Genomic DNA, 27,005 nt, shown 5'->3' with positions numbered 1-27,005 from the left:
ACCCTTCTGAGGTAACTGCTGTCCTGCATGTTTTTATACCATTAACACATTTCCCTATGGCTTTGCCATGTTTTAAATTTTAAATAAATGGCATCATACTGTATTATTTTGTAATTTGCTTTGATTCCATAATAGATTTACTAATATTTCATCCACTCACTTTCACTGCTATGAAATTCATAGTATTGCACCATATGAATATGCTACTCTATTCCCCTGTTGAAGGTTAGTTTATTTCTAGTTTTCACCAGTTTCACATGTACTGGAGTTTCTCTACAAGTCAAACTTCTTGTGCTGGAGTATATGAACTTCACTGGACACTGTTAGATTGATCTCTAGAATTATTGTGCCAATTTACCCTCTCAACCAATAGTATGAGTTCCCATTTTTACATGTTTGCTAAATCTTGATATAATCAGACTTAGATTTTTTTAAATTAGTAAAACAGGCATGTTGATTTCTATGTCTGTTTTTTGTTGAGTTTGGTTATCCTGTGTCAATCCCCCATCTGTAGTTAGTTTGTGGACCTGCAGAGCTCAGGATCTGGCTACTGATCATGTGAGGAGGATGAACAGATAAGCTACAGACTTGAGAGAAGTATTTGTAAACCACATGTCCAAACAAAGGACAAGTATCTAGGATATATAAAGAACACTCAAAACACAATAGTAAGAAAAGAATGCATTTAGAAAGTGGGCAAAAGATACAAATAGGTATTTTACTAAAGAAGGTATTAGAGGGTAAATAAGCACATGAAAATGTGTTCACCATGACTGCTATTAAAGAAACAAAGCCACAATGATATATCCACTACTAAAATAGCTAACATAAAAAACAGTGCAACAGCAAATGCAGATGAGGATGTGGAAAAATTGGATCACTCATAAATTGCTGTGTGGAATGTAAAATGGTAGTCATTCTGGAAAACGGGTTGGCAGTTTTTGAAAAATCCAAGCATGCAACTACCCTAAGACCCAGCAGCTGCACTCCTGGGCATTTGTCCCAGAAAAATGGAAACTTATGTTTACACAAAAACCTGTACACAAATGTTTGTAGTGGTTTTTTAAATAATAGCTCCAAACTGGGAAAAACTCAAGATGTCCTTCAATGAGTGGGTGAACAGTTAAACCAACTGTGGACTACTACTTAGCAATAGAAAAGAATTAACTATTGATAGATGCAATCTCAAGAGAATTATAATGATAAAAAAAAGCCAATCCTGAAAAATTATATACCATATAATTACATTTATGTAAGTTTCAAAGTGGCAAAACTATAGAAATGTAGAACAGACTAGGGGTTGCCAGACATTGCAAACAAAAGACCGGGTAAGATGGGAGGGTAGTGGGAAAAGGGCAACATGAGGGATCTCTGGTGATGGGAGTGTTGTATGTCATTGTTAATGTCCTGCTTGTGGTATTATACCATAGTTTTGCAAAATGTTACCACTGGGGAAACTGCGTAAAGGGTACACAGGATCTCTGCATATTATTTCTTAACAGTTGCACATAAACCCACAATTATTTTCAAATACAAATCTTTTAAAAGTGTATTATTCTGTATCTGTAACTTCTTAATCAGAGGTTAATGAACATAATTAAACTATTTAAGAATCAAGGTTATCGTTCTGAATAGCAAACACCTAGGGCTAAAAAAAGGCAATAATCACAGGAACTCTGTGGCCAGTCTCTTCTGTCTGGCTCTTCCTGTGCCTCTTTCCCCTCTGACCCCAAGCTGTTTCTTTTGCTATGGTTAGAAAAACATTCATGCTTCATGTGTTATGTTCAAGCCAACAAGATTTTGAATGACAGAATCAGGGCTTGGGTACCTAAATGATGATTTGTAATCTCAGAATATCTTTCCTCTTATTTTTAGATAAGTATTAAATGGAGAAGTAAAATGGATGAAAATGAGGCCTTGAATTAAAATACCAGTGATGACAAATAAGAGGTAATCCCCAAATGTCACTAAACCTGTGTATGCTATTGTATGTCACTAAACTTGTAAAGTTCAAGGAAAATGGCTGAGAAAAATTCTTCCCTTTTGAGCAAAGTAGTCAATATGGTAAAGACAGGTATATTTATTTCATATGACAGCACACTTCACAGGATATGTACAGAATGTTTGTGTACCACTGACTTCAATACTGTACTTCTATAAAGTATATAAATATTGTATGCCACATAAGCAATAAAATTCTTACATATAAACAGCAATCTACTATAGAGAACAAAGAATTCACAAAGAGATCCTTAGTGTCTAATGTCTGCTCTGCTTTTAACAGAACTGGTAAATATTTTAATAATACACAGAAGAATGGCTATTTGCAGCATACCTTTAACTTTCTTTCATAACTGTGCACTTTCAGCAACTTGCCAAACACAATTTTCCTGATAAAGGCAGAGCTGCTGCATGATATGTGTATTTTAGACAGTAGTTTATATTCAATAGGAAACATTGCTCATAGAACTGCAATCTGCACTAGTGAGGTTTATAATGAATTATTTTGCTAATGGAGGGCAAATACCATATACACTAATCACACAGACATTAAAGCCACAGTTTCAACAAGTTAATTCACATTTTGAAGCGCACTGCTTATAATAATACTGCTGTTTAAAATATACTACTGCTGAAATGATCAGAACCCCAAAAAAAGCACAATATAAAACTCACAAGAGTTATTTCTAACAACAAATCATGGCTGTTAACAGAGAGAGGATTACTTCTATAAATATAGTATTTTGGTAACATTTGAGCATTTAGAAAAGTGCTTTTTCCTACTAGATTTTCTTTATGTGGTTAAGTGCAATGCAGTTTGCTGTGCTTTTACATTTTACACATTCTTAGCCAGGAACTTAATTTTCTGATATTCTGCCAAAGCACGCCTTTACAGGTTAAATGTGGACAATGGACTTTAGGTGGACACATACAACTCTATGTAAAAGGAACATTAATATGAACCTTAATGAGTAAAGATGATTTTAACTTAAACTGACAATAAAACAGCATTGCTCAAGGAGTTTTCTGATTGGGATTACTTAATGACATCAAAATACAACATTCTGTAAAACTTCTGGGTACTTCTCTGTAAAATAAAAGCAGGACTGGATGCATACTGGCAGTGCAGGAGATAAAATCCACAGCTAGTTTGAGATGTAGCCTCTAAAAACTTAAAGCAGCATCATTGTTGTGATATGTAGCTTCTTAAGGGGCGAGAACAGACACTGAGTAATTTAAAGCACTCTGAGGACTGCTGCTTCCCTGCTAACAAGTTCCAGAGCAAACGCAGCAAATGGAAAGTGCGGGAGGGAGATGGGTAACACATACCTGAATGCACAGAGGAGAGCCTGCGGTGAGGCTAACATTCTCATTGGACTAGGTTAGCTGGTACGTGCTTTCCCAACAGATAAGGCCACAGTGCTATTTTGAAAGGGATGGAGTGTCCATCTACATGACAGTGACCACAAAATATGTGCTTCCAGCTGCAAGAACCTCCTCCCAGAGGAAAGCACATGGAGGTGCTGGAGTGGAAACTAACAGGATGTATGCTATGTGTGTGTTTGAAGGGGTGGGGTTTGGAATGGTAGAAAATTCTGGTTCTGTAGTGAGATTATTCTAGTTTTGGATGAAAATTAGTGAACTACCTATATTTCATTTATAGCCATCCTTTTGATAATGAAGTATTGAAAAAAGTACTCTGTTTGAACTTTTAGGTAAAAATCTGGTCTCAGTTATATTCTAGAATTTAAATTATGAGTTTCATAAGTATTTAAGTGTATATATGTGTTTACGCATATATACACATTTTTTAAAAAGCAATGCCTTTCAAAATTCTGTTTCAGTGTAAGTTTGATAGCTCTTTGGTAAATATTTATGAATACCAATTGTTAACAAGTATGAAAAGGCTGGCAGTAATGTCAGCTAGAAGTTGTTTGGGCTTTTTGAGATTATTCAGAGAAGATGATAAAATTTCTGAATAAGGATTATTTTCTAAAGTAGTTTTGAGCACTTTTTATGGTTACTATGCTTTCTCACTTATCCAAACAGAAACACACCAAAACTCCAGTTAGTCAGAAGGATTTTTTCCTTATTTCCAATATACACATATTCCAACTTTGAACACATTAAATAGTGGTATTTCATAACATCAGTACACTTAGCAATTACTTATTGCACATAATGAATAACTAATGCCCAGTTGTTCTGGCTCTATCCTGCCAAAACTAAAAAACAACTGCTTTCTATTGTATCCACTATCTTTCCATGAAGTCTAGAGTGGGTGAGGCCTTAGATGCCAAGGTTGTGAAAGGATCTACTGGAGGGGTGGTACCAGGTGGGAGCAGAGGGACCGGAGGTGGAGGTGGTCTTCTTGACGGCAACACACAGAAAGAAACATCTGTACTGTTGTTCCAGGCATCATCAAAGGTCACGCTGGAGCCAGAAAATGAACCTGGTTGATTATCCAATAAGTTTGGACAAGCTGAGGTTGACTTCTCTTTCACACTGAAGTCCTTTTCTTCCTCGAAGGTTACCCATCCTTTTGGATTGCTAATTTTTACTGGAGGCTCGCCCTGCAAATCAAAACTGTCCTTAAAACCATCAAGTGAGAATGAAGGCTTAGTATTGTTATGACCAAGAGGCTTCAGAGAAGGAAAAGAACTCTTAGCAATGGGCTCTTCTTTGGAGAACAATGAAGTTGCCTCTGATTCTTGATACTCAGCTCTAAATGGGTTTCCAGGAGCAGCAGTCCTGTCAGTGAAAGGATTTGTGCTGGGTAAGGTGGTAATAAATGGGTTTGGAGAACATCGTGTATTTTCCTGGGATTTACTCCGGGCTGGAACTGGAGGCACTGCTGACACGCAACTTATAGAACTCAAAGTATTAATGTTACTTTGGGTTGCAGAAAGTGACTCAATCAACCCGTTTGGGTTTGCGGTTAGAACAGGTGACATTTGAACAGATAACTGAGCCTTTGATATAGCAAGCAGATTAAATGACAGATCTTCAAATGGGTCACTCTTTAACGGTGATTCCAGTCTGACAGCAGAGACTCCGTTTGTTTTTACCTGGAAAAGACAGCACTGCCTAATAAATGTAAATATATACATGTATTTATGTGTGTGATATACACACACACACACACACACACACACATTTAATACCCCATCTATCTTTCTGTCTCAATTATTCTTCATTTTTGGGGGAAAGGATACAAATTTGAAAGTAAAAGCAGGTTTGTGTAGTTTGTTACTCAGGTGATTTAAGTAAGATAAAACAACTAAACTCTTATTCTTTAAAAACTCCCTACTAAATAAACACTTTTATTAAATACATTTCTTTTAAAATCCCAAGGAAATTAAACAGAGCTTATTTCATTCATGCAAGTACTGATATGGTGAAATGGGGAATTGTACAGAATTAGCAAATGAGTTTTGTTCATGCCCAGTTCCTTCAAATGTTAGCACACATTTAAGAAACCCATATTTAGAATTTATGTTAAATCTATGTATCAAACTTCCAACACCCATCTATGATGATTTGGTTTCACTGTTCTTTCAAATGTATTTTCATTTAAAGTTAATGTTACTATGGAAATCCAACTTTATGAATGAAAATTTTATTAGTGTATTTCTTAAGCTGAAGACAATGCATCTTTTCCATTTCTACTTGTTAAAATTAATTTTCAAGGCATTCTTTGCCTTTTAGGTTCTCCTTTGTAGAGTAAACTTTATGTGAATGTGACAATACCCCTTAACTGACCTTATTCATCTTATAAAAATGTTCTAAAATATTTGTATAATCATTAATAATTAGTGATCAATCATAAGTTAATAATCATATGCAATGGTTTTTAAAACCAGGGGTAAAAATCCCATTTTCTCTGTGGTATAATAATTTTAAAACTAAAAGAAGCTGTGCCTAGAGTGGTACACAGTCCTTGCTGGGTGACAGAGTTGGCTATGAACTCCTACGGGTAGCAGTGTTCCGACTTATTTTATGGTCATACAAAATGTGCACTCTGCTTAATTCAAAAGAGGAGTGGAGCATGGCCGAGAGACCGAGCAAAGCCAACTTTTCTTATGGGAAATGGAACTATGATCCTGGCTTTATGAGCAAATTTAGCTCATGAGGTACTTCATTTTAGTGAAAAAAATAAATAAAACCATCTACATAATTATTAAAATTAGGTAGATGACTTGTATATTTGTGCCAAATTTAAAGACAGGAAAAACCTTTGCGTTGGAAAAGACAGGAAATTTTAGCTCAAGATTAGCAATGTAACAAACTGGAGCACTACCCACAATGAATTTAGCAAGTTGTTGAAGCAAAAATCATAAACCTTTCATGAAGTATGCTGAAAAAAGAGCAGCAGTTCCAATAAAATGTAATTACATATTATGAAACAGTGATCTGGTAGGAAGAGTGAAGGCTATTCACTTGCAAAAGGAAATGGTGTGAATAACATAATAAGTGAGTAACTTTCAAGTACCTCATTGTTTTATTCAGTTGTCCTAGACCTAGAACATACCTTATCATTGAATAAACAAGTATATCTTTAACAATATGACAATAAAGTTGTAAAAAATTAAAAACTAAACATGTCACAGCTCTAAACTGATTCTAAGGGTATTAAAGGTAAGCAGACATATATATGGAAATCTACTTGAGAGGCCAATTTCCATAGAAAACATAAAATTATAATTAACTACACTAACAATCTCTGGATCATTTATGATTAATATAACAAAATATAAGTTCTTGATTGGGTTTCCAATTCTCCCATGGCAGATAGAACAGTCCACAACATACATGTTACAGGAAAGGAGAATTTTATGCTTTGCACAGCTTAAAGTAGTAGGCCCCTGCCAGGTAAGTGCCACACATTTAAATATCTTTATTTTCATATTTAAAAAATTTTTCAAAATAAGTTAAAATAATTAAAATATAGTTTGATAGAAGCAAGGTCATTTTGCTCAATCAGACTTGAAATGATCATCAGAGCCATACCACCATTCTCTATATTAGAATTAATTTATCACCTAAGCAGGATTTGTGATGACATTAAGAATGGTGGTAGTTTTACCAAGAAAGGTGTTGGAAGGACCTTTAAATAATTCTGTTATACTAATTTTTAATCTTCCTAGATAATCAATTCTTCCTTACAAAAAATAATCTTGCTAACTAAAATTTGAAAATAATTTCCCAAAATAAACCTAAGAAAAAAATTACATTTTATATTTTTGTAATTAGGCCATTGTTAAAACCAAGAATCCATTTGGTTTTGCCAAATAGACTTTCATATACCTAAAGCTTACCTTCTTGAAGTCACACTTTTTAGTTTTGTTAATTTTCATTAAAAAAAAAGAAGCAAAAATGGTAAAGCACTAGCAAGACTAAAATGGTTCCTAAAAATTCAAAGTACTAAGAAAAGGCAGGTTTTATGGTATGGTACTAGAACTTATTAATGTGGACAGGTGGTTTTAAAAATGGGTGAAGTTTTAGATGTATGAAGCAAAAGATTCATACATCTAATGTGCTAAGACAGATGAAAAGCACATATAAGATTGAGAAATAATCCAATACCTGTTACCCTGATGGTTGCTCCTGCTTTGAGAAAGGGAACACAGACATCAAAGGAAAGAGTTAGGAGGACAATCTGAGATCAACCAACAACCCTAAGAAATCAGTCTTCAAAATACCTTAGTTCTGTGTTATATACAGAATCTGAGAGCAATGATATTTGCAGATCATAGCATAAATTCAAAAGATAATTCCAATTTCTTTTGTAATTTTGAATGAAAAATGTATTGTTGAATTAAGGCTCAAACTTGAATTATATCTGAGTTTGATCACTGACCATTTCAAAGTTTTGTTACTCCAAATAGGTTTTGGAGCCCTAAAATATTTTAAACAGCCTGTTCTGAAAGGAATGTTTGTGTCCTCTCCAAATCCATATATTGAAGCCCTAACCCCGATGTGATGGTATTTGGTAATGGTAACAAGTAAAGCTGGGCCACACAAGTTTTTATGTTTTAAAGACCTTGCTGATTTTGGGCAGAATTAATGAAGACTTGAAAAAGTGACTAAGTATTTAATACTAAGATTACTTCATACTACTAACAAAATATTACCTCTATATATTTTAAAATCTCATTCTTTTCAATATGTAGCCACTGCATTAGATTTTTAAAATTTTGTTATCCCTCACAAAGACAGTCTACGCACAAACAAGATTCCCCTTCTCCCCCCAAAAAAAGTGCATGTGTGTATCATGTTCAAAGGAATTCGATATCAATGACTTAGCAAGAAGAATATTTTGAATTTAAAACAAACATCTTTGGTACTTTTGATGAAATGAATGTAAGATTCAAGAACACAATCTACCAGGTCATACACAAAACACGTGCTGTCTGCACCAAATTATCACCTGTTGCCATGAAAAACAATGGAAAATAATCTAAGAAAATGATAATACGGCAGTCACTGGGATATTCTTCCTGTATTATTTTTGTGTCATAGATGACTTTCTACTGAAAATTGTAATCTTACTTGACAGTTTGCTCTTTCTGAAGTTTCCCAGAATACTGCAATTACCTTCATAATGATCTAAGAATACTTAAGTCATTATAGGACTTTAAGAATAAAGGTTCACCAGTGTAGCACAGAGAAGGCACACAGTGGATCTGTGGCATCTTACTACACTGATGGACAGTGACTGCATTGGGGTATGGGTGGAGACTTGATAATATGGGTAAATGTAGTAACCACATTGTTTTTTCATGTGAAACCTTCATAAGAGTGTATATCAATCATACCTTAATAAAAAATTAAATTGAAAAAAAAGAATAAAGGTTCACTTTTACTGTAAAGTGGATACTCACTCTGGTCTAAAATAGTCAATAGAAAGCTCTACAATGGCTAGTTTGAAAGTTTTTTGCCCTCCGATTACATTAAAAAAAAATACAATAGTACACATTAAGAAAGTGAGAAGAAAAATTCATGACTCACTAGAAGGGGATTGGTAGAAAGAAAAGAATAATAGGTTTCTCTTGTTGATATATCTATTATTGAAGGATTTCTACAATTTTTATGTATCTTCAACATCCCCAATCTTTTGAAAAATGGTAGAATGCTTTTTGGTATTATCAGCTTAAAAGAACATTTTATTTTTCTCAATTATCTATCTTCCTTCAGCTTTTACAAATGTGACTATCTAATGATAAGTGCTAATTGCTAACAATATTCATATTGCTTTGAGTCATATTTACTTCTGTATCTGTTTTTCACCATGTACAATCATTAAGAAACTGTTAAGCTCTGCCAACTAGCTAGACATACCCAGATATCTGTAAAAATAAATGCAAACTATTATTTATAACTGCTTAAAGGACACTGCCAATGTGTAATATTTCTGTATTTTAGATCTTTCCAAAGTTAAAAGCAGCCTTTTAAAACTACATATTTCTTTGGTTTTGATGGCATTTTCAAGTTAAAAATGTAAAATAAAATAAAATTTAAGGCTAGACAACAAAAGTGTACTTAGTTAACAAATTTTAACAATTTTACTGAAATGTATACAACAAAATGAAGTAAAATAGCATCCAAACAAAATAATTTAACTTGTCTGCTTATTCTATTATTAAAATAATTTGGTATATGCACCAGAAATCTTTCCAATGTGAGAACACTCTGGCATAAGAAAAGTCCCTATGATCCTACGATTTTCACCCACTAAGGCAATGGCACTTTTCTGTGTGACACCAGTGAGGTGCCATTATTTTGGTGGTTTTATTTATTTGGTGAATAAGCCTGCTGCTGCATGCCCAAACCATCTCAACTGATCCAATAATGACTGAAACTGTTTGAAATAACTGAGGAAACCCAGTGCCAGCTCCACAACAGAAAAGAACTACTGTGTGCATCTGGAGGAACAAAAGCATTTATTCTCTGATTACTGGAAATTGACCACAGTGCCAATGGTCAGGGATTGGTCTGACTGCCTGCCTCTCTAAGAAATGAAAGCCAAAACTAATATATTAGCTGTGAACAATAAGAAACACAAACTATTATTGTTCATCCCAATTTATTAACTAAAAACCCAGTCAGAAATACCAACAAGGTAATACAGACTGGGAATCAGTTGGGGATTCCATAAAGAATCCTAAGCAAGAGAAAAACAAAAACAAAAAAACCAAACCCTCAAATAGCCAAACCGTGCATTTGTTATGTGACTAGTTTGAGATGCCAAATGACACTCATTTGTTGAAGTCATATTTCAATATACTATTACTACCAAAAGGCAAAAATAAAAAGAAAATTGAATTTTGTATTTATTTCTTATAAAAGCTAATAATTTTAAAAGTATGTTCAAGGCTATTCCAAAGGCATCTTTGACATTTTTGCCAGTGGGGCTTACCTGCGGTTGTGATGGAGGTTCTGGAGGCAAGCTGTGGGACGACCTGCTCCGAGGTGGTGGCTGGGGGGCGGACTGGGGTGTAAGTGCTGCCACAGGAACAAGAGGCTCCTGCATCTTTTGAAGGGGTGGGAGTGGAGAAGGCTGCACAGGAAGGGCAGCCTGAGGTTTCAGGGGTTCAGGAAGAAGAGCTGGACCTAAAAAATTAATGTTCAGAGGTTAGGTGTTTTCTAGCCTCGTTTCTTATGGATAAAGAAGGTAGGCTATCCGTGTTTGTATCCAGCTGTGGCAGGTAAGAGACGACAGAAACGAAAAGGCAAAGACAAAGTGAGAGGAAAGAGAACAGAACAAAGCTGTTATCTCTGAACATTGCATCTACCTTTCAGTACTTCTGGGGGTTTGCTTTGGCCTTCAGGAGTCAGTCTTCCAGCAGATGCCCGAGCCTGGCTCTGTGGGGCACTGATTACTCCAGCACGGGGCGGAATAGCCTGAAAATGAGGAAGAGAACATTTGAGACATTTACTTATTTTCAACAGATGAGAGTTTGTGAAATACTTGCTTTTGCATCTCAATCTCCCTTCCGGTATTATCTCCCATCTTGACATTTTAATTTCTCTCTGTAGTCATTTAGTCCTAAGGCTTAAAGTCTTCCTTTTTATTTTTTACTGTTTACTGTGTGCCAGGCATAATTAAGCACTATAAAGGCATTTCCATTTCATCTTCAAAATATCCTTCAAATATCCCTAGCTATTATTTTATCATCTTTATTATAAATTAAGATGAAGATGTACACAACTTTCCCAAGGCCACAAAGCTAGAAAATAAAGCCAGGGTCCAAAGTTCTGATGAGCTGCAGGGCCCTACAAGGCTTAAGGAAAACCATACTGAGATATTTTTTTTAAAACACCTAAGTAAAAACTGAATGACTACCTCAACATGCTAAATTAAATACATGAACAACACACTGGTGAAAAATATATTTTCTATTTTCATAAGTTTGCTCAAGGCTCTAAGCCCCCAATACTTCTTACTTTAAGCAAAAGTTATGAATGTAATCTCACAAAATCTTCACTTGTTTTCCCTATTCTTAAAGTATTAAATATAATAAACTAAACTGTGTGGGAAGTAGTGCACGAATCAGTGAATATAAATTTTCCTTTTTTTGAAAAAAGCAGAGTGAGAAATAAATAAAGTACATTCCATGGACATTTTAATTCAGAGTGTAACACTGAAAACAGTAAAGGACCTTTAGAATGACGTTACATAGACAGCTACAACAGAAAAAATTTCTATCTAGAAATTCTGTGACAATTTCTTATTAGATATTAGAAGTAGCTTCATTAGTAGTTTCTTAATGTCTCACAATTTAAATTTCCCATGATAATTATAGTTCCCAGTTTCCACTCCTCAGCTGGGGGCCTCCCAGCAGTCCTAGGCTCCACTAGATTAGCCCAAGTCACCAACTACCGGTTTCCATTTTCTTTCTTTTTTAAAAATTATTTTCTATATCCCAAAGAAAATTTTCATTTGGGTGAATAAAAGAACAAGTATGTACATAAGAGAACATACAATAAACATACAGAAACTACCAGTATTCTATTAAACTACACTAGCTTCTCTCCTACTTTTAATACCATTAGAACTAGTTTTAGTATACAGAGTCTATCATAAATTTTCTTCCTGAAATCTTTTTTAAATCGTTCTTACTGAAGGATGATTTTATATCCACATTACTCAGATAATATGAAATTGGTTGTACAAATGTCATCCCTTCACAGACTTAGAGATTCTAAGATATTTAGTGATCATAATTAAAGTATATCACTTTTACTCAAGTAATGAAGCATACTTAGTTATTTTTGAAGAATATGTTAAAAAAATGTTAGCATTGATTGAAAGGCACCTTGGAGATCAAGTGCAATTCTCTCATTTTAGAGATAAGGGAATGGGGGCCTCTATGGGTCACATGATTTTCCAAGATAACCATCTGTCTAGTAGCAACTTGGAACCTAGAACCTGGATCTCTTGCCAGGCTGCCAAGCTAGGTGTCACCTACCAATTTGGCTGCACTGTATCCAGCAGGTCCTGGGCCTGTGGGTCCTGCTTGAGCTGAAGGCTGACTGCGTCCTGGAATAAGACAGCACACCATACATTTAACTTATTAAAGAAAGAAATAAGAAACCATGTACTTATATCCCAAGTGTTTACTCATGGCCCAGGTTTAAGGTTAATAGCTAAATTCAAGTGTTTTTACCTATATTATCTTTCCGTGTTGTTCCAGGGCTTTTGGGTGCTTTGAAGCAGGAAGGGAAAAAAATTAGTCATAAGTAAACAAAAAAGCAACACTGCATAACATCAGCTGGCTGATGTTTTATTACCATCAGAAACACAGCATGAGATGGTAACAAAAGTACTTTGCCTTAGATAATGATGAAGGGTGTTATCAGTCCTGAATGAAATTAACCACAAGAGGGAAAATCAGAATACTTATAGTGACATTTATGGGAGACAACTAAGCCCTCAGTCTGATGCCTCAGTCACAGCATCACTATTAAGGTAACTTTCCCAACAGAGTTCTCTCCTATGACCCTGAAAACATACGGTCAGCTTGTGTGAATGGTGACAAGAGGTTGTACTACTGCTTCTCAGAACTTAGCAGACAAATAGCTCCTGAGCAAATAGAACTGCATTTTCCAAGTTACACAAGGGCATCTAACAAGTGTTTCAGGGCTTCATACTGTCAATGCCATTATGGATAATGTAATCTTGTGATGAGATCTTTTGCATTTCTTTCTTTTTTTTTATACTTAAAAAAAATTCATTTTGTTATCATTAATCCACAATTACATGAAGAACATTATGTTTACTAGACTCCCCCCTTCACCAAGTCCCCCCCACAAACCCCATTACAGTCACTGTCCATCAGCATAGTAAGATGCTATAGAATCACTACTTGTCTTCTCTGTGTTGCACATCCCTCCCTACGCACCCCCACACATTATACATGCTAATTGTAAGGCCCCCTTTCTTTTTACCCCACCCTTATCCCTCCCTTCCCATCCATCCTCCCCAGTGAGATCTTCTGCTTTCTGTAACAAAATCCTACAATCAAGGTAGGAGACCAGCACCTCTACTAAGTATCTGCCTTATGGAAGACAGTGTTAAAAATGTGTTCAAACTCATTAGAAAGGTAGGAAGGAAAAAATGAAATAAATTACTTTTAGAGACAAAAAGTAGGTGGGACCAAAATGGGGGCATCTACAATTTACTCTTTTTGAAAGGAAATTCAAGTGCAATTATGTGAAATACATCAGCCCTTTAGTAACTATAATCTTACTGAATGGCTTCCAGTCTTAATGGTCTTTTAAGCAAATTTAGTTCAGTATCATTATACACAAAAACATTTATGTTACCTGAAGTCACCCACAAAATATATTCTTGGACCTGAATTAATAGGGTTTAATTATAATTATTAATTTTTAAAACTTCAGAGGTAGTAGAGGACATTTCCATATTTGACTTATATGAAAAGACTTGAAGGCATTCTTTTTAAAATTAACATTGCACAGTAATTTCACATCCCGAGTCTGTATAAAATATATACAAAACAGAGTGCAAAACAACATAAGAATTTCAAGGAAATGGATATCCATTAGAAACTGTACACAACATAAAATGAAAAGAGAGAAAATACAAGGTTACAAGATATACACGGGATGGGGAGTGGACGCTTCTAGTTGAACTAAGTAGAGATTTAGTGTGCGTTTAAACACTGCAGGGGCTGACATTTAGAAATAAAATGAGAAACTCATTTCTCTTGCCTAGCTACCCAAGACTGGGAGGGGCTCCAATACCTTTCTAGAGAAAGAAGAGAAGCTGTATTTCATTCAAGGCTCATAGCACATAACGAAAGGCAGGTACACAAAACAATTTCTGCAGTAAACTTACTTTTGCAAAAAGGTTCTCTACTGCTTTAAATTTCTTCAACGATATCAATACAAACCAAAGTGACTTAAGGTGCCTAGCCCACCTAAATCCTCCCTTTCCTCAAACAGAAAAGTAGAAAGGGGATGGAGGTTTCTTTTTATATTTGAGATTACTAGTAGTAGAGAATTCAAAAATTTGTTTAATGAAAGCCTTTGCTTTATGATCATCTCATTATATTCAGTTACTCAAATCATTAATAAACCAGTTAAATCATTAATAGAAGCTTTACTATTTGACAATCAGAAAGGGAAAAAATTACAAAGTTTCAATTTCATTTTAAACTTCTGCCCATAAGAGAATTATGAATGTAAAGTATTCTCTAAGTGAGTCACTGAACTGCTGCTAAAACTTTTAACAAATTCATAAACATTTATTTTCTATAGCTGTTTTCTAATTAAAGAAGATAAATAGAATTTATCATGAAAATATAAATAGCAGGAGTTTGCAATGGAAAAAATTAATGTTTTCTGTAAGTCAATGGAAAAATGATCATCTACTAGTATTTAGCAGAAGCTGTAATGCTGATATAACTGAGCTATCCTTATTATACACATCATTAAAATCTACACAGAAGCAGAGTCAATCTGTAGTAACACAGGAACTGGTCAGCACTCACATTAGGTAGCAAGAACAGAAAAAGACTAACCACACATGTACAGTAAGGCTTAATAATACTAAAACTGGATTTCTAAAATCCAGTGTATGGAATGGTGAGAACTTGCCTCATCCTTTCATGAGAATAGAATATTAGTAAATGTATACTTCCAACTGAGGATCATGAGTTCTCATGTAAACCAAATAAACTACACTTTACAAACAAAAAACTATCCATTTGTTAATAAAACTTTCCTTACTGAAAAATAAAATTATTCTTACATTAAAAAAAAAAAATGAGGTATGAGTTTTATGAGAAGTTATGATAAAGCCATGCAAAATTAAAGCTGTATTTCAGATAATTATTATAACTTTAAATTGCACTTCTAGGCTATTTTGCTAATTGCCAGATTTGCTGAGCTACTAAGAAAAGTAATGTACTAGAGCACTGCTAATCAAATACTTGGGAAATGGTCTTTATTATTGTACCTGAGTCCCTTTTCAAAAAATATGACTTCTGGGAATTACATCTTTATAATTAAACTGACTATATTTAGAAAAAGTGTATCAGACTTTGATGAATACTCAACAATGTCTACCTAGAAAATGGAAGCCCTTATTAGTTCTATTTGCTAATAAAACTAAGCTCTAATCTTTTACTTAACAGGAATATAGTGGACAGTATCAATGTCATTCATTCCAATTTTTAGCAAACAAACCTAAAATGTTTTTCAATTATAGGGGTCAAACTCCCGAACATTAATGAACCAAGATGCATACACAGTAACAAATATAAACTGTTACCTCCAAATTCTTTTCTAGCAGGTGCAGGACTCCTAGCCCCTTATAGTTCATAAGAAAATATGCAGCAGAAAGGAAATGACATTAAATAAAAATTGAAATGTCAAAGATTCATAATAGTATTCATGATGTCAAATATCATGTAGGAACTACATTATTAGTATCTTGGCACTATAAAAAAGCTATTATTTAATGCAAACACTTCTAAGAATTTAAGTAACAACATACTTTTAAAAAAACATTTAAACAAATATATAAAACTTTACAGCAAGTGTATGCATGCTCTTCAGTTCTAATTTTACATTGTACAGAAATTAGTGCAACTACACCAAATGAACAAAAACAAAGCAAACACTTCTTGCACATTCAGATAGCTATGAAGACATAGTACAAAGACCTAGTTGGGAAACAATCTTTTACCTGTTCCACCACACCTACCATGTTCTTTAGAGAAAAGCTAAAGAAGTAGCAAAAATGATAGGGAAATAATAAAATCTAGAAGCTAGAGGTCTGAAAACATGCAAAAGAGTTTTAAATGGAGCAGAGAAGTTTAACTGTAGCAGAAATGGAAATAAAAGGGAGTTACCTGAAGGGGGCGGTGGTCTCTGTGGGGGAGCTGGACGCGCAGGGGGAGCACCGGGGCGGGGAGGTGGTGGCCGCCTAGGCTCTAAGCCCTGGGGAGAGTCCTTTTGCTGTTGTGTTGCTGGCACAGTGTCAACAGGGGAACCTAAGAAAGTCCATTAGATGAGAAGATCAGGTTCTAGGTGGGTATGAGTACAAACATATGCTACCACCTATATACATATGATAAAGTCTATTTTGTTAATTTTCAAAATTTGTACTATTCAAGATAAAGCTACAATAGAGAGAAAAGAAGAAACTCCCAGCAGACTGCTGTTGACTCACCTCAAACAATACTTTGTGCCATCTTGATAGGGCCACCCAGTAAATCAGTATATATCGTACGATAGTGTACTGGCACTCATTTTTAGTATTAATGACATTAGCAGTTCTGCCATTAAACTACCCTCTGGTACCATGGCCGCAATCATACTAGCTCTGAATGGGATCCCCAGGTGCTGAAAACCGATTTACTGGGTGGCCCTATCAAAATGGTACAAAGTATTGTTTGAGGTGATGAGTCAACAACAGTCTGCTGGGAGTATCTTATTTTCTATCTCAGCTTTATTTTGAATTTAGTTAATGAAGCCAGTTTTCCAAGAGTAGTATAGGAGAATTAGAGAATTTTATGAAATGGGAGATATTTTCTGAAGATGTCAGTTAGCATGGAACAGTGACTTAATCGTTTAATTTAACAACTTCTAGAGGAGACAAATATTCGATCTCTGAAGGAGTAATGACTACAAATTTGAATTTTAAAAAATGTGTTTTGTTTCTTCTCACCTCATACTAAAACAGAGGTAATATACAGATAGACAATTAAGTCCGAAGAGTTATGGGTGCTTACTACACTAGAACATCACCAGTTATAAGACACAGACAAACATGACCACACAGAAAAAGGATGAAGAAAAATCTCATCTAGTGACAGTGACAATGAGCTTCCTTTCCATTTAGGCCTTAAACCATCTACAGTCTCCTCCTTTGGATGCACAGAAAACATGGTACAGATTCAAAGGCATCAGAGATTGACCATCTAAAATCAAACATAATAGCTCGGGAAGGTTAACACAAAACTTTAAATAAAATACGCACTTTGTGGATCTGGGTGCCCAGGAGTTCTTGATGGTGCTCGACTTGGTCTTACGGGAAAGGAAGGTACAGGCCCCTCTGATATTGTAGGTGACTGGCAGGGACTGGTCCGGGGTGAAGAGCTCGGCGACGTGCCAAGGCCAGAACTTGAAGAAGGCTGGAGATGCTGAGGCAGAATTTCCTCTACTTCAGCACTATAGTCATCAATGTCACCTAAAGAAATGCAAGGTTGTCAAGGTTACCACCATTTCAACTTCCTCAGAGATTTTTTTTTTCACCAATCTAGGTTTTAAATACAAAATACACATGTTAACATGACATAATCAACATGCATGGATTAATCATGTAAACAAAGTTTATATGTATAAAACTAGAATTAGTATAAATGCTCTTACAGCAAATTTAATTAAATTAGTCTATTATCTCAGAGCAACAGGATACCAGTGGTGACTTAACACCTGGAGTTGGGTTGACTCGACGGTTTTCAAAATTCCACCGAGCAGCTACCTCACTGTTGGCTGACTTGAAAGTTCATTGCTCTCCCCGCAAACCTGCCTACTTGCTCTATGGACCTGCCCCTCCTGCCTCAACTCAGGGCTGGCCATATAGCAGACAGGCTCTGACAACCACACACCTTCCCTGAAAGTCTCCTCACTCCTTCTTTCCCGGTGGTCCTCCACTCAACACAGACCTTCTTTGCTCTAATTGAACAGGGAGGATTGGTTGGTTCTCTTCTGAGATCTCCTTATTTCCCCTTTCCTCAGGGTTGGGAAATGGGGACAGGGTGCCCCTTGCAACCAAATTCCAAATACAGAACATTAATCTTCCAGTCCTGAACAAAAAGGCCTATTTCTTCAAGGCTGCACCATCAGGAATTTACATAACACCCTCCATATCCCCGCTGTCATAACCTCCTGTCTCCATTCTTCTGGTCACTTGAACCCATTCACCAAGCACTAAGCAGAGGGCAAGATATGGGTCCTACCATCTTTCTGGGTGACATCAAAGTCCACATGGGCAACCCTAGTGGACTTGGTCTTATGCCTACAGACACTCTCTTCCACTCAGAACTGCTCTACTTCTGAAACAATATTGCCAACGCTTCATTCTGACCACTACCTCCCAGCCTTAGTTACTCTTTCCTCTTCCATTTTCATTAGGATCCCAGCCTTTGAGCCATCTACTTTCAGCCCCTGCCTGACTTTGCGTCTCTGTATCTGTCTTCAGATTCAATGGTTCTGCACCTCAGCTATTCCCTACTGCACTGTTCTCATCGCGCCTGCATCAATTCACCAGCTAAGCTCTCCACAGCAGCACTTGGGCTGCAGAGGGCTGCTGCTTGAGAAAACCACCTAGTCCTGACAATTGCAGTCATGTTAAATTTATGACTTTCAGCCTCATGGGCTCCCAAAGCTGCCTGGCAGTTACACAATCTCCTAATTGGCTCTCCTCCTTATTCCTCTGGAGCTTTAACTCTCCTGATACCATGGGTGCTATACTTTGACAGAAAAACTTCACAGAGAAAAGAGAAGTCTCAGGATGGGAGTCCCCCTTCAAAAACTTGCTCCCAAGCTGGAGTCTACTCACATGGCTGACACTCATTTATGGATATAACAAATGGTGTTCCACCGGCCCTGTTTTCCCAGTGACCCTGCTCTATTACTCACTCAGCCCTGCACTTCCCCAGTATCATCAGCCCTTCTGGAGCAACAAGCATTCTTAAGCCTCTCACATTTCAAAACAACATTCCTTGGATCCTCCCTGGTGCACCTGCCTTATTCTCTCTCTGTACTCCCATGTTAGCCAAACTTCCTTAAAGAGCTGTCTGTAGAAACCCTCTCCACCTTCTATCCACACCTCAATTTACCACCATCTGGCTTCATCACTCCACTGAAATTACTCTCATGGATGTCACCAACAGCCTCCTTCCCTGTTACTATATCCAATGGGGAAGTTGTGGTCCTCATTTCTCATCTCTGTGACACAGGACTCCACTGACTACTTCCTTGTTACCGTTTCTTTCCTTGATATTTAAGCCACTATCATCTCTTGGCTCTTTGACATTTCTAGTTATTTCTTCTCATTTTCCTTTTATAGACAGCCTTCTTCTGCCTATCCTTTAGGTATGGGTTTCTCACTTTGATTCCAGGACCAGTTCTCTCTCATCTCTAGATAATCCCCTGGCCAAGCTAATAAATGCCATTTATTACTGCCATTAGAGCTGCCTGGTAATTCCAGGGTTCTATACTGAACACCAGACCCACATTCCCAGAGCCTACATCTGGGCCCAACAGACTCTACAGATACCTCAAATTCAATACGTTGAAAACCCAGTTCATCTTCCATCCCACAACTGCTCCTCCTCTGTATCCCTTTTCCTTGTCAATCTTCTCACATGAATACTTGCATAATCAACTCAGATCCTTTTCTCTCCTTAGGCTTTTGCACATTCCTTCTTCCTGGTTCACCCCTCTCTACCTGCTATAATTGAATTCTAACCCAGTTTTCAGATTCTGAACTTAAATTTCAGTTTCTCTGGGAAACACTTCGCAAATCTAGGTTAGACAACTCTCTCATGAACTAACTGAAGCATCGTTACTGCAGTGATGTCACTTGATTATAGCTGCATGCTTACTTGGGTGTAACACCCCCTAAATTCTGAGTTCTGGAAGGGCAATGATGACAGCTATCAAATCCAGCACCCAGCAGTACATCAAAGGTATTGCATCAATGCATGGACTAAATAATCAAATGAACAGAGAAATGTGAAAACTAGAGATAATCTGGTGAGGATGGTCATATCTTAACTGTGTTTTCTATACACATGGTATCACAGTATGATATACTGTTATATTATTAAGCTAAGATATGCATTTTAATGTAAACTATGCTAGAATAATAAATAAAATTAGAAAGCAAATGCATTTCTTCATCACATTTAAGCAAATTATCATCTAGACAGACCTGTCCCAACAGAAAATTTGAAATGTTTACATTAATATGGGTGAGTTCAGTTTCAAATGCATGTGTCCTAGCCACCTTGAGAATCTTTTTACATTATATTGAAATATATCCTCTTTTGTAATAATTATCTTGAACTCATTCCTGCTGTTAGAACACACACTTTGAACTTCTGCTTTCCTACCTTAGTTGCAATTAGTAGGACCAAACTGCACACCAAAAATAACAATTTGTGTGGTTATCACACAAACACATAACTAACATTTGTAGAGGTCTTAACCTTTCAATGGCAGAATGGCAAATACATTTGAAGTCTAGTTACAAGCAAAATAAACACAATATAGTGCAAAACATAATCTAATTGTGTGCTGTGTGCTATCAGAAGAAAGAGAAGGGTAAACTTGGACATTAAGACTTTACTGATGGGAAGGAAGCCTTTACTACAAGAACAGAAGTATGGTCAATCAACAGACCTTCCATATCGAAATCAGCTGCGACTTCCGCATCTTCACCAAGTAGGGTAGAACTTGTTGATGATGGCAGTGGAATATTAATTTTCTCTAAACTCATTTCTTCTTCCAAGTTTTTGATCCAGTCTGGACTTTTTAAAGTAATAGTTACAGTTCGACCCAATAACTAGTTGAATTAAAGATATAAAATAAAAATTCATTGACATGGACATTATCTTAGAATAAAGTTATACTATGTGATAGTACAGGCTTAATTTAGCTCGAGTCCATTCAAGTTAATAGTTTCACATATACTGAATTTTTAAATAGTTTAAACATTAAAAATTATCGAGTATCAATTAGGACGTTAGGTATCATGTATATCCCCTTTGTGTTGATTTGTGTGTGTATATATATATAAAATCCCATTTGTTTTATGCACATATGAAGGTTAAGAGAAATTAATTTATAATGGTAGAATTACAAATGGTCTTTATTATTTCTTTCTTTATACTTTTCTGTATTTCTTCATCTACTTTTGTTTCAGAGTATTGTTATTACATTCAGGAAAAACAAACAAAACCCTATAAAGCAATTTCATATGCATGGAAATTTTTTTTTCCAAGGAAGCTGAAGTATTGTGACAGAAGAGGAAGCTCAGGGAAACCCTTATGAGTTGCTCACTGTTGGAGAAATTAGGCCTGCATTTTAGTCTACCCTGTCTAGTAACCATATACTTAGAAACTGAGGATTTGTGTAAAAGCATTCAGAAAAAACTGACAGACATAGCACTTTATAGAAGTAAAACTATTCCAGACTACTGATGTAAATTTACCCCACCAGTAACACTGCAAATCACAGGCTAGGAGTGAATATCTCTACTACTTAAACATTTCTACAATGCCTCAATGGGATGGATTTGTTATATAGGAAATATTTCACCTACGTTTAAAAAAGATACCTGGGTACCATCATTCAAGCCAATAAAACAAGTCCCTCAGAATAATGAGCACCTTCCTTCTTTGTTTTTTATGTAAATAAAGCTTTTTCTTCATTTGCTATAACTCTTTTCCATAAAGATGAGCCCAAATATCTATCCCAATTAAAAATTTTAAAGTTTCCATATAATAAAATACAATAAAAATAAAATTAGGTGATAATCATATTTTCTTCTTAGTCTGTATCAATGGTTAATATCTCCAGGAAGGACCAAAATAACTCTAAGTTGGTCAGTAACCTATCTAAATAATAAACATTAAAGCATACAGTAAGGTATTTTTACCTCCTGAACTAGAAATACACTTAGACTCTCTTGATTGTATCTACAAAAATATAATCTTCAAACACCTAATTTCAGAATGGTTTAGAACCACCAAGTGTTATCTTACCTCTTTACCATTTAGGCCTAGAACACTCAAGGCAGAGCTTCCTTCCAAAAATGTGACCCACATTTTATCTTCTACAAATCTTCAAGAAAGAGAAAAACAAACATAAAAATATAATTAACACCTTAGATATAAGAAGCCAATGACTAGTCTAATGACTATTGATTAACAAGGGGCCTACAGGTGCCAGGAAGTAAAACCAGAGGGAGAGCAGTAGGGCTAGTAGTGACCTAGAGAGGGCATTCCTCCCCTCAAAGCACTCAAATTCAAAATCTTCCCAAATACTGTGCTAATAAAACAAACTGCCAGAAAAAAATAGGCCTATGGACCTCCATTTGTGATCTCGAATGCAACCCTTCATTTCACTGACTAGACAAAAAAGGACCAGAGTGGCTTGTTCAAAGTGATACTAGGAGGAGAGTAAGTTTTATTAAAGGGCTAGAATCCAACTCTCCTGACCCATTGTCCAGCACTCTGTATTTTATGTACTTTTACTGTCTCAATAACATCCCCAAAGCAAATTCTTTTGACCAAGAAATATAGGCAGTTGTCATTTAATCAATCAATCAATCAATCAATCAATCAATCAATCAATCAATCAGACTGGCCCCAAGGAGGCTTAGTTTATGGTCTTTGTCTCAATTCATTGACAGCCATTTACTTTCTTGGGACTGCAATGGCCTTTGCTACCCCCAAAAGGAAAAGATAAAAAGGACACTGAAACAAGTTCCAAAGATGATAACTAATATATAATGTTATCATGCAAACAATAAAACAGATTATAATGTTATCAGTCTTATTCACAGGGATAATTCTGAATTACTCTCAACTGTATAAATCAAATCCAGAAATACTTGCAGATTTTTCAAAGATGGGAGAAGGGAAAATGTACACACACACACAGACACACACAAACACACTTAACCTAGGATTCAAAAGTATGGATTACAGATATTAAGAGGTAAAGGCCAAAACCAAAAGTATGTACAAGTACTTTATCCTGTTTAAGTCAAAGGCCTGGAGCAGATTTCTACAATAAACATGAGCAAGGTGTGATTCAATTTCTTTGGCATAAAGTTACTAAGTTGCAGGATGCTATCACTTGAAAGACACAGGCCCATCATTCCTACCTAAATACTATGAGGGGTATCATTTCCAAACTTGGCAATGGAGACTATTTCTCCTCCAAAGAATCACTACTATAACGTTGCACTTGTGCTGCTTCTGTACGCTCCAACCCCAAACTTTACAGTAGCCCACACCTTATTCAAGAGGTATGTTCCAAGACCCCCAGTGGATGCCTGAAAGCGCAGGTAACACCAAGCCCTATATATACTATGTTTTTCTGTAGCACCTAAGATGAAGTTTAATTTGAAAATTAGGTACAGTGATTAACAATAACTAATAATCAAATAGAACAATTTCAACACTATACTCTAATAAAAGTTATGTGAATGTGGTCTCTCACTCTCTCAAAATGTTGTTATATTTTAATCACCATTTTTCTTGTCATGATGTGAGATGATAAAATGCCTATGTGGTGATAAAGTGAGGTAAATGACGCAGCATTAGGCTACCACCGACCTTCTGACCATATGTGTCAGAAGGAGGATCATCTGCTTTTGGACCACATTGGCATGGGTAACTGAAACCCCAGAAAGTGAAACCGTGGATAAGGGAAGGTTACTGTATTTTTTCTTTGATAGTGGTACCAAAGCAGTTGTGGTCATACAGCAGGGCTGATTTCCTGGTCCTGTCTTTAATTGGCAATGTGCCCATTATACACTCTTTAGAAGAGATTCTGGTTCTAACATCCATGGATTTATACAGGTCCTTTTGGAAGCTGTGTTTTCTTCTTGTTTTCACTCACTAGGGTAGTAGCTTCTAGACTTTTTTAATAGACCTCCCAATTAATAAAAGTGTCTAAATATGCCCCACCTACATTTCCAGGGCATCTCTTATTTACATATAAAGGGGTTTACAGACTTCAGTTACTCCTTTAGGCTGTCTTACTCTAGAGCAAAAAGTAATAATCAGTTTAGCCTTACTGGTGTCAGCAGTCTCTCCTTGTTCACCTTCATCATCTGCTTTTTCTAGTCTAACTTGGTTGTCTGAAGGTGTAACGACCATTGTATGCCAGGTGTGGAGGCACCTGTGGTTTCACAATGTTAGGGTAATGTATTGTTTTTTTACCAATACTTTTGTCTAATGATGACAGACACTGTGGGGAAAGCTTTTGGCTCCAATTTAACACCAAGTTCTTGCAAGATTGGGTTATAAAGACAGGTCCTTTTCCTGTATCCACATTGTCTTTTCTCTGTGTACACATTGGATTCTCTCCAACCCAGGATGCTATTTTACATTTGGTCAGAAAAATGCTTATCTGCTTTGCTGCCCACTCACACAGTCCATGTTTTGCTCCTGGGGGGTCTGACATTTCTGCACTTGGCATGGCTTACTGTCCTGTGCAAACTTGGGAAATTTTACTATGTACTCCCTTCCTAGAGCCTTAGGATTTTCGAAATTTTTTGTTTTATTTTAAAGCTTTGGGGTAGATCTTTGTCAAAAAATTTGAGACAAGTATAAATACAATTTCTTCTGTATTTGCTCATGTACTTTGTGAAAGGAGTCTAGCTTTCTTACGCATTGTTCTCACTCTACAGAAACCATACTTTTCATTCTGTGGACTATTCTGTTTAGAACCTCAGGAATCCATTACACACATGCTAATCTTCCCAACTAGATTACAAGCAAGAATTGATTCTTCAACTTTTCCTCTGCTCTTCCTTAGTATAGAGATTTATCTTATCAAATATCTATACAACACATAACCCAGCAGATGAAAAAAATTAAACAGTATCTCTTCCCTATGAAATTCAAATACCCACATAATTCAACTTCTCAAAATTGCTGTACACTTGGAAGAGAACACTTTTTTTTAACTGAGAAAGAGGCATCTGGTTCTGCAAAAGGCAGATGGTTAAGTCAGTGACAGAAACCAAGACTGGAATGGATGATTCCTGACTGTTCAACTGGTGGTGATACTTCTTATTAGTTGGAAATTAAGCATACTTAAAATAACTCAAAACATCAAATTTTTTTAATTGAAGGGGAAAAGTCACTATGTTTTACTCCTCTCTCTCTCCTTAAAAGAACAGCAATCACAGCTTCATCTTGCTATAAGGCTCTGTTATATATTATCATCATATAGGAATCCTAAAAGATCACATCTACACATATGCATACTTTCATTATCAATTATTCATAGGAAGTTTTCCTACTCAACTTTAAACTTTCTAAATAGAGAGTTCAGTTTCAAAATCCATGAGCTTTTTGAGTAACATTTCTATAGTATGATTTTCTTATAGTTTGGAATAAAAATATTCATATACTATTCAAACACTACAAAAAGCAATTTCTAATATAGAAAATACTTCTTAGGAATCATGAGTTGCTTTTGGACAATAAATATTTTACTCACCTTATGAGTATAACTTCACCAAAATTTGTAAATTGCTGCAGAAGCTCATCAATCAAAGCATCATCAAAAAAATTATTTTCTGGTACAGAACTTTTGATTGAGACCAACACTGTCCCATCTGGTGGACCCTGAACTGCAATTACTTCTTTATAAATGTTTTGCCTCTCTTCAGCTTCAACTTCAAATATATCTATATCAATCAGGGCAACAACAGGCCTTAAGACATAAAGGAAGAGACATGTTAGAATGTTTAAAACATGGCATGTTTCAAATAAATTTCAAGCACCATTAGAAATACTGAGACTGTTGAAACCTATGGTCAGAAGTCTTCAGCTCAGCTCTACCATAATGCAGCAAAGTGCCAGGAGTCCACGTGTAGAGGATTTTGCTTCCAGCTTGAAAGCTAGCATTTAGAAGATCTAAATCTTCAGCTGCACTCAGAAAAAAACAGAACACAAAAGAAGCCACATGAGTGTGACAGATTATGGAGAGCAAGGAACTATCTTCATTTTACTACCTTCCACAGTCTAAGGCTGGGATGCCAGATACACTTGTTAGCAGACAGGAAGTCTAGACACCTCTAAGCTGGAAAGATTTTGGGTTGAGTTATTTTATGCTTTACTTCTGAGATTATTTAAAGGCCTGTAAGCAGAGTATTTTATAAATAATCCAACAAACAAGCAGTAGTTCATACTATCTGCAAACCATTTTATTCAAGTTAAAAACCTTAATCAGCATTCAACTGAAAATTTTATAAAATGTTTTCTTGCTTCTCTTTATATGAAATTATGTCACTTAAAAAACTGAAGAATTAATGTAAGTCAGAATGTTTTAAAAATCTGTTTTATATTTAAATCTTATTTATTCTAGTCTAGATAACCTTTGTTGAAAACAATAGCTCTCCTCCCTTGATGTTTATATCATTCCCTTCTTCCTCTCATAAAATTTGTACTAGCTCATTTCAATGAAGTCCATTTCCCAACCTGATCTATCAAAAGGCCATTTCCTTCTTCTCCAGAGGACACGATCTGTCCATGCAGGGGTGCGGCACTTCTCACTGGTGTCATAGTCATCAGAAAACAAATCATACTTATATGTTGGAGCAAAGGTTACTTTTCCTTCTAAAAATCCTCTAAAAATCTAAAATAAAAACATATACAAAGTTATTTAAAAAGGCAAGAAAATTATTTTCATTCAGCAGCCATGCATTAATGATC

The 27,005-nt window shown here is 35.8% G+C and overlaps 1 protein-coding gene across 3 annotated transcripts in view; it reads right to left on the bottom strand.

Annotated features, from left to right (window-relative positions):
- Positions 1-2,062: 2,062 nt before the first annotated feature.
- SYNJ1 (synaptojanin 1) overlaps positions 2,063-27,005 on the bottom strand; it is a 69,759-nt gene continuing 44,816 nt past the window's right edge. For 2 of the 3 annotated variants that reach the window (XM_057504060.1, XM_057504065.1), the window contains exons 18-28: positions 26,772-26,928; positions 26,102-26,219; positions 25,789-26,004; positions 22,311-22,389; positions 20,947-21,109; positions 17,516-17,725; positions 16,386-16,526; positions 12,474-12,544; positions 10,797-10,905; positions 10,421-10,614; positions 2,063-5,069 (exon numbers count right to left, since the gene is read on the bottom strand). In XM_057504060.1, the coding sequence (XP_057360043.1) occupies positions 4,257-5,069; positions 10,421-10,614; positions 10,797-10,905; positions 12,474-12,544; positions 16,386-16,526; positions 17,516-17,725; positions 20,947-21,109; positions 22,311-22,389; positions 25,789-26,004; positions 26,102-26,219; positions 26,772-26,928 (2,271 nt within the window). In that variant the 3' untranslated portion in view covers positions 2,063-4,256. The other variant, XM_057504067.1, reaches the window with a different exon arrangement.

The sequence above is a fragment of the Manis pentadactyla genome, chromosome 1 (genome assembly GCF_030020395.1).
Source record: "Manis pentadactyla isolate mManPen7 chromosome 1, mManPen7.hap1, whole genome shotgun sequence".
In the NCBI taxonomy this organism is placed as follows: domain Eukaryota; kingdom Metazoa; phylum Chordata; class Mammalia; order Pholidota; family Manidae; genus Manis; species Manis pentadactyla.
This window is presented reverse-complemented; position numbering and strand designations above follow the sequence as displayed.